This window comes from Notothenia rossii, assembly GCF_949606895.1.
Source record: "Notothenia rossii genome assembly, chromosome: 3".
Lineage (NCBI taxonomy): Eukaryota > Metazoa > Chordata > Actinopteri > Perciformes > Nototheniidae > Notothenia > Notothenia rossii.
Window position 1 is genome coordinate 16381822 of NC_136901.1, and position 8938 is coordinate 16390759.

Genomic DNA, 8938 nt, shown 5'->3' on the forward strand with positions numbered 1-8938 from the left:
ACATAACAATTTGGAATGAACATTTTATTGGGGTCACAAAGGTCAAAAACAGGATTAAGAAAATCGATGGATACTCACCTGCTCACCGTGACATACGGAGGTTTCACGTAAGTTACATGGGAAATAAGCCCCTCCTACACCTCTATATAAACAGCGTGTGGAAGCCCTTTCTGGCTCACTCTGTCCTGATACAGTGCAGAGAATGCATCTCTCTTGCTCATGCGTATAGCTGCATATCCTCCTGAATGCTGAAAACTCACACGCACAGCTGCATGTTCCTATAATACACACTGCTTGGATTTGATCACCTTGCAGGGCTATCCTGGGGGGAGATTGTTTAGTTATAATAAGCCGAAACATTCAGACTCCTGGGATTACTACTGAAGATGTGTATTAGAACTGTTATATGTGAGTGATAGTAAAAACACTACTATGATAGCTATCACTCAACTTCATTTCATTTTTCTTGGGGTCTAAGGTGGGAGTTGGATCTGCCTCGGTGGAGAGCAAGGATGGCCAGTGCATTCAGTCCTGTAGCCGTCTTGGCAGCAGGATTCAAACCCTTTCTTCCCTGACTCAGCGAGTGCCCCATGTTCTCATTTCTGTGGCAGGTTCGCTCTCTCCGGTGTTCCCTTATAATTCACTGCCTGATACTCTCTCCCCCTCACTATAATTAGAATCCTAACCGTCAAACCCTTTCCAGGTCGTAACCTAAAATGGACGCCCACGTGCTTACTCCTCCTCATGCATTAAAACTAAAATGGCGGCCCACTTAAAATGAATTCAGAGAACACGTGAATTGTAAATAAGGAGACAACATAACAATTTGGAATTAACATTTCATTGGAGTTACAAAGGTCCAACATAAGATTAAGAAAATACATGGCAATTTACCTGCTTACGGGAACATACGGTAGCTTCACAAACTCAGACAAATAAGCTCCTCCCACACCTATATATACATGAGTGCAAAAGCCCTTTTCGGCTCACTCAGTCCTGATGCATGGCAGCGAAGGCATTTCTCCTGCTTACTCATCTCTGATATCCTCCTGAATGCTGAAAGCACAAAGGCACAGCTATATGTTACAATGATGAAGAATTATGATGAAGAATCCTGAATACTGAAAGCCTTTAGCGCTGTTTTAATTGTTCCCTGTATTGCCCCTATGCCCTGTAAGGTGTCCTTTGGTGTTTTGAAAGGTGCCCCTGTCCAGGGTATCTGCAGGATTCATAGAGATGAATTTACTACCTTTTACTACCTTTTTTACTACCTCCACAATATTTTTTACTACCAACACGACATCAAGCAGCAGCCCTTTTTGGACTACTAATTATAAGGTATTAGTGTGACACTGTCACACCCGTCATACATATCAGGTACACTAATGTTTAATTGTGATCATTAAGTATTGTCATTGTCAATTGTGTTTTTTTTTGTAGTGTTGAGTTGACCCTTAGCCCTAATAAAGTGAGTAATAACCTTGACACTTCTTAAACACATATCACTTAACAACCATAAATATTAATAATAAAGTGTCACATCACACACACTTACTCACAAACACGCATTCTCTCACAAACACGCATTCTCACACACACACACACACACACACACACACACACACACACACACACACACACACACACACACACACACACACACACACACACACACACACACACACACACACACACACACACACACACACACTTAAGCAGTTACTGGTGCGTATTAATAATGCGTATTAATGAAAAAAATTGAAAATCAATCAAATAAATAACTTTAATGAACAATATGCTCTGAGGACTACAGCTTTCAAAGATCTGCTTCAATATAACATTCACCATATTTAAACACAATAACGTGTGTGAGGAGTGCATGTATGCACATGTCTGTGGGTGCGCCTTTGTATGGATGTTGTTGTTGTTGCAATCTACATTGTATCTAAGTGAATCATTTAAAACAATAACTGTAGGGGTGTACGTGTGTGTGTGTTTGTGTGTGCGTGTGCCTGCATTCGTCTGTGGGTGTGCCTGTGTGCAGTTGTTGCAATCTACATTGTATCTAAGAGAAACATTTAAAACAATAACTGTGAGGGGTGTACAGTCACAGAAGTCTCAGTTGTGAGGACTTATCTTCAATTATTTTCTCCAATTTGCAGAGCTCTTCTTTTTTTTCTTTCTGCCTTCTGCGAAGGGTATTGGACTTGATTATCAGTTCAGCCATTTTGGACCCAGCCTTTCCCTCAGCCTGCTCGGCCAACTTGTCCGCGTCCTTTTCCAGTGAGTGACAAACACGGCGAAGTACCTCTTCCTGTCTTCTGAGGTCCAGAAGCTCCTCCTCCACTGCCTTCCTCCTCAGAGCATGGGCAGCACTCTCTCTCTTTTTCTTTTCACTGTCAAGGTACAGTCTGTACTGGGATCTAGCTGATGAGGCAGAGGCAAGGAGCTCCTTTGTGAGGGGCACTTTCAAAACACCACCACAACTGTTGATCCTGTCACAAACTAGTCTCAGTGATTCCAGTGTGCGGTCATGGAGATTGCATGTCTCCACCTCTTTGTTCACTGAAAATCCTCTTTCCACAGTGGCTTGGCCATGGGAAAGAAGGAGGAGACTCTGGCAAAACTGCAGCAAGTCAGGGTAAGGCCTGCTGAGGGTTGTGTAGAAGAACACATCAAGGCGGTCCTTCAGTGGCTTGAAAGCCAGGAAACGTTCATCCCGTCCTTCCAGAGAGGTCAACGATTCGAACTGTTGAATGATAACATCACCTACAATATTGACAAAAACATAATCATTAATGACATTTAAGTACATTTCAAAGTAGAACACCCTTAGAACATGGCCTTCATTTGAATGACCTTCCCTGTCCCTAGACATACTGTATTTTTTCTTACCAGCTGGAATGCCACCTGTCAATCTCTTTCCCTGAAGGAATGTCTGCACTACACTCTTCATTTGCTTGATGCACCACTCCGGTTCTTGGTGGATTTGTGTGGGATCAAGGCATGCAATGTGCCTAACCATTGGAACCTTTAGGGGGGATTTGTCTTGCAATTTCATGACAACCTTAACAAGGCACTGCAAACATTCTTTCCTGAAGGTTAGCAGAGAGAGCTCCCCTATCTTGCCTCCTGGTTTGCTCTGAAGGGCCTAACAAATAGAGAACATTAATGTTCATACAAGGATATTTATTTGTCACATATATAGAGATACTTGTGTAAAACCTGTGGGGAAAAGATGTTGGTTGTCTGCTCTCTGGGTGTGTGTGTGTGTGTGTGTGTGTGTGTGTGTGTGTGTGTGTGTGTGTGTGTGTGTGGGTGTGGGTGTGGGTGTGTTTGTGTGTGTGGGTGGGTGGGTGGGGGAGTGATGGGATATGTGAGTATAGTTCAGGATGAGTTCAGGATGCATAAACATTCACTGCTATGATTGGAAATTAAACTATGACAAGTTACACATTTAAAACAATCCTAACAATTTAACCAGAGTGAGAAAGAGGTTTGGTATATCCTCATGGCTGTGGTTCAGTTTAAGCCTCAATGCCAAAGGCCTGGTGGTGAAGACCACTGAAGTTTGAAAGATAACCATTAACAACCACACAATTACGATAGCTATATTGCTTACCACAGAGGTGGTTAAATAATGCCCAATGTTACTCATTCATTTTCTACCCTAATAGTTCGAAGTAACTATTTATTTGTGCCGACAGCACATTTCATGTATGACATTGAAAGTATCTGCAGTAATTACCTTGATGGCAGATTCAGCACCCAGGCCGATGTCCACATTTTTCAGAGCCACCCAGTTCTTCTCCTCAGACACCTGGATTGTGATAAGTTGCAGTGGGCTTCGGTCCTGTATAAGTTCCCTTTTAACAAATCGCCGCAGTAAAGCCTTAAAAGAACAACAAAAACTGTTAGCAATCAAGTCACACCTGTCAACTGATACAGTTTAATCACATTCAAATAAAGACAGTTACTCTACAGGAATTACATTTCTTACCATCAGGAGTTCTTTCAGATCTTTAGCAAAAAAGGGCAGCACAGGCTCGTCGGTCTGATATTTGGTCAGGAAGGGGTTGAAGCTTCGTGCAACTGACAAGAAGAACTGGAGCTTTGGAATTATCAAATTATCATCCCGTGCTGCCAAAATGATATCATATGACGCCGTGTTTGGGTTTGCACCTTTTTCTTCTGAACAGCATCAACATATGTTAAAAGCACAGGCCAAATGTCGACAGCTCTCTCAGCCACAGGGACATTTTCCACCCATCTGTGGCCACAGAAAGATCGGGGAAAGGTAGAAGATCCTGTGGTGGCGGTGTAATCTTCTCTACGGGCAGGAACATTGTGGAAGATGTAGTGCATAGCTCGCAACAGTTTGTCTACCTGCCATGTTGCGAATCCTGCCTTCATGGCATTGTGGAGGGTGTGCAAGCCACAACTGCCAACACTGATGAGTTGTGCATCCCCATGAAGCTCTGAATGTTCGTTCTGAAGGAGCTTCAGCAGCTTGAAGTTGACATTTGGGCCATCCATACTGACAGACAGCAGGTGTCTCAAGTTGAGTTGTGCAACACATTCCTGTGAATTGTCACAAAAAACAAAGTTTATTGAAAATTTTAATCTGTCCTGTGGTTTTTGGTTATTCATAAAATAGACAATAGATAGACAGTAAATACAGTGCCAGTAAGTATAAGTCAAACGTGTTTCCCCCTTTGTAGTACCAGTATGCATCTTTCAGAAATATTAACCAAATCCTTCATCAAAATGTGACCCTGCAAGGCGAAACCAGTCGCTTTGGTAAAATGTACAAAACTAAGTTATTGTTCTCATATGAACGGCCATAAACTAAGCTTTCCAACGATATGTATATTGAGGCTATTGCTAGAACAATCGTTAAGATAACTGTATCCAAAGTGGCATGGTTCTCCTGTCATGATAATGCTAGAAGAGGAGAAAATCACCTTTTTAAGCGGCGTTGACAAATGGTATGACTGCTAATGTGTTGCATCTTCACCGGGCTTAACAGTCAAAACGTATGTTTTTCCGTGATTTGTCCACGATATGAAATGATATGTAGACTGTATACTGTCAAATTATGCGAAAACATGAAATTCAACATTTTAACCCGGATGTTTGTTTACCGTGGATTTTCTCAAAATAGCATTGAGCGCAAAGCGACTGATATCGCCTTGCAGGGTCACAAAACACACCCGACACACACGTCGTGTAGGCTAAAGCTTAGGCTAACTATGACATAAACATTTTCAAATGGGCATATAACGACAATAAGAAAGAACAAACAAGAAAATATCAACTCACTTTAATGCTTTGCAGCAAGTCTTCAGCCCTTGCATGTCCAAGAAACTGTGACCCAAAATATGAAGACGTCACGCGGTCATCTCTCCAGAACCGAACGTGAATATCCATTTGCTTCTTCTTGGCGGACTGGTTCAGAGACTCGTCAAACATGACAACATATGGCCCAGAAGCATTGATGCTATTTATAAGAAGCTTCTTAAAATGTGGAGCAATGCCAAATCCAAGGATATACGATGTCTTATCTTTGCCACAAACAAAACTTTTGGCTATGTCGGAGTCAGTGAACATGTTTTCGAACAATTCCCCAATGCCCTCATTCGAATTGAATGAATGATGGTTAGCTGCTGTGTTCAGGCACCAGAGAACCTCAGCCCTGAGGGCTGATGTTTGTGGCGGTAACGTCTGCTGTTTTGCTATCGCAGCCGTGGTGGTGCTGGTGGCACTGGTTTGCTGCCGAGGTGGTGCGACTGTTGCTGTTAATTGGCATGATCTGCCGCGATCTGTGTGGTGCTGCTGCTAGCATCGCAAAACAACGAAATCGGCAGCTGTCCCCCCCTCACCCGAAGCCGCTGCTGGTGTATAGCCGATCCACTGTGGGACTTGATAGCAGTAATGCCGTTCCAGGTAACATTTATAGTTTTTTTGCAGACACTGCAAAATGCTTCACGGTCATTTCCTATGACGGGTTTAAGCCAGTCTTTATATAAGGGGTCATCAACCCATAATTGCGAAAACTTGCACTTCCCCATTTCACACTAAATTTGCTCGAATTTGCTAACATCAGAAAAAGTAGACTGCAACTGTGGCAAAAGGCGGCTCTGCTAACGTCAATTGTTGGAAAAAGGCGGAAAATGTTGTAAGCGTCGCTGATAGGCTATGAAGTCCACACAGGTTACCTCTACGTCATTGCTATCAACTACGCCTCACTCAGGTCCTGTTAGCACCGTATATATTTTTAAACTACGTAGGCTAGATGAAATTCAAACATGCAGACACAAATAATAAGCAAACAATGGAAACTCATTATATATTGAGGCAGAGTTTAAAAAAAATTACTACCAAGTCAAATTGCGTTTGTTACCTTTTACTACCTTTCAAGGGCCTTAATTTGGGTAGATTCTTTTTACTACCTTTTACTACCTTTTACTACCGCGCGGACACCCTGCTGTCAGAAGAGGGGGAGAAAAAGAGATCTCCGTCCTCCGTGCTTTATTCTTATATATGATTATATGGAGTCATTATTCATTTGTTTTAAAGCTCAATAAATAACTAAGAAGACCTTTGACCGGCACATTTCTAATTTTGTCTGGAAGATTTAAACTATAACGGACATGTTGATTCGTGAAAAAAAATCTAACTGAAACTCTGCCGCACGGTCCCCACGTTCCTTGGAAGAGGCGGAGAGGTGGGTGTTTGTCATCTGCTGGTGGACTACCGGAGAGAATTACAGTGCTTGCCTCGACGAAGACCCCTGTGGATCTTCTAGGTTGACAAGGTCTCATCTGGGGGTCCGGAGCCCCTGTCATCTGTTAAATATGTTCTTTATTCTCGCGTCCAGGAGAGAAGCTTTAAAATGAGACTAAATGGAGTCTCTGAAAAGATTAAAATGGGATACTTTAATTAAAAAAGGCGCGGTAGTGTTACAGACAGAATATTGTTCCGGCAGAAAACAGCTGTGATCTGGCTCTCCTGAGCAAGAAGAGAAGGGCGAATCCCCCAGTCGGTGCCGTTATATATCCTCTGCTGGCTCCTCCCCGCCAGCCGGCTCGCCTCGCCTCTAATGTCCGTTGTTGCATTTAAAACAGAGGATTGGTACTTTTCACCTTCAACATATGCTTAACACGCCTTTTCTCCTCATATTCTCTTTCATCACTTTTCATGTAACACATTCTAAACGCTGTAATCAATACTCTAAAACATACTTCTCGGCTGGTTTGGTTTCCGGTCATTCCGGATGTTGTCACATGCTACTCTCGTCTGTAAACAACAGTGTATTCAAATAAACTGTACTTTCATTTAAAGTCCATGTAATGTCCAAAATAAAAGTTATTCTGTGTTAATAAATCGCTTCATCACTTTCCACTGTTTCATTTGACATATCAACATCAATGATTCTTTCCATAAATACCCCCCAAATAACATGAAATGTGTGCCACTTTCCCGTGTTATTCCGCTCCGGTAGCGAAAAGCTTGCCAGCCATTAACCCAGCTGTGTGACGTCACACGTGGCAAACACCAGCCTCGTCTGGATTGTTTGTTTTGTATCCTTCCGCTATTTTCGCTCAACATATGTGTAACCGGACCTCGCTAAACTTTTTTTATCTAACAATTCATGATGGGGAAGCGATGTGTAGTTGTGAGCTGTGAATGTTTCCTGATTGCTATAAACATTGATCATGGGTGCTGGAAGATTGTGCACAAAACTCGGGTCAGAATTAAGTTACTACAGGTGTTATGCCAGCTTGAGCTAAATGTCACCAGAGTACAGTGAACTTGCCTAGTGACTGAAATATATAAAAGTTGAAGTGAAATAAGTAAGGCCAAAAATGAATTACGTCTGAATATCTTTATTATTTTTACCACTTTTAATTATTTGTGGGCTCACACATATACCAAAATAGACTAATGTACACTGCAATAAAGATAAAATGTTACAAGTGAAAAATTAACAAAAGAACCCTTTTTTATTTATCAAACAGTAAATTAATACAATCTTACAAATTTGGAAAATGTTGTTATATTTACATGTTTCTTTGGAAAAATAATATTGTAAATGATGTACTTTGTAAATTATTTACATCATGCGAAACCATTTTAACCAGTTCAGCTGCATGATTTATGTCAAATTACAGATTTGGCCATTGAAATCCCTGATAGCGGCCTCCCGGCTCAGGGTAAGTCTTCCGTATCTCGGTTACAGCACATGCAGCGGGACTCTGATTTTTGGGCCGAGTAGGCCTACACCCCAGCACCAACGTACAAACTGTCGATAAGCTGTATATCGATACTTCCTAATGAAAAAAAAGTATACAGATTATAAATATATTTGGAGAAAAATAAAATGTTATGTAGTAGCCTACTATTATGTAGCAATGGTTACAAATTGGCTTATAACATGATATTTGTATTTTACTTGTACAAAATAAATATGAGGTTATACATGACTGCTTGACAGAATCATAGACCTCTTATATATTTCCTCACATGTGTAGTTGTTTCTTTTCTCAAGCATGAACTTGCATACACAGAAAAAATAAAAGCCAAGCTGTTTTTGACTGCTTGAAATAGTTTAATGGTATCTTTAAAAGTGTACCATATCTGTAGCGACTAAAAGTATTATATGAAAGCAAAGCTGCAATAGGCAGTTGGGTCAATCAATATTTACTTACTGGTGTAGTGGGCCATCAACTGCTCTGTGTTGTTGTTTGTATTGAAGATACGCTATTTTCAGTGTCCAAACACTGAGACAGCCTTCTCTAAAGCCTGGGTGGCTAATAATGCACCTTGGTTTCTCGTCGGTGTCTTCTATCTGGCAGAGTCCTGCACGGGTCTGATTTTCAAGACCCGCTCCCGCCCCGCACCCGTGACGTGCAGTACCGAACCCGCCCCGCTACCC

The 8938-nt window shown here is 41.7% G+C and overlaps 1 protein-coding gene across 3 annotated transcripts; it reads right to left on the minus strand.

The window, feature by feature from the left end:
- Positions 1-1769: 1769 nt before the first annotated feature.
- On the minus strand, positions 1770-5727 carry LOC307034134 (uncharacterized protein). Of its 3 annotated transcripts, XM_079672887.1 has the most exons (5): positions 5323-5727; positions 4001-4581; positions 3749-3892; positions 2896-3151; positions 1770-2769 (listed from the first exon to the last, which is right to left on the minus strand). In XM_079672887.1, exons 2-5 carry the CDS (start codon positions 4001-4003, stop codon positions 2108-2110), a joined length of 1065 nt encoding a protein of 354 aa, XP_079529013.1. In that variant the 5' UTR covers positions 4004-4581; positions 5323-5727; the 3' UTR covers positions 1770-2107. The 3 variants fall into 3 exon arrangements, 2 of the variants coding, with proteins under 2 accessions (XP_079529013.1, XP_079529012.1); XM_079672886.1 differs by having other exon boundaries at positions 4001-5727; XR_013806773.1 differs by lacking the exon at positions 2896-3151 and having other exon boundaries at positions 4001-5727.
- Positions 5728-8938: the final 3211 nt, after the last annotated feature.

Bases quoted from the DNA above. Each gene is read 5' to 3' on its own strand.
- LOC307034134 (XM_079672887.1), bottom strand. The intron at 3,152-3,748 runs GTAATTACTGCA...TCTATTTGTTAG, and splicing joins GTGCTGAATCTGCCATCAAG to GCCCTTCAGAGCAAACCAGG. The intron at 2,770-2,895 runs GTAAGAAAAAAT...TCAATATTGTAG, and splicing joins GACAGGTGGCATTCCAGCTG to GTGATGTTATCATTCAACAG.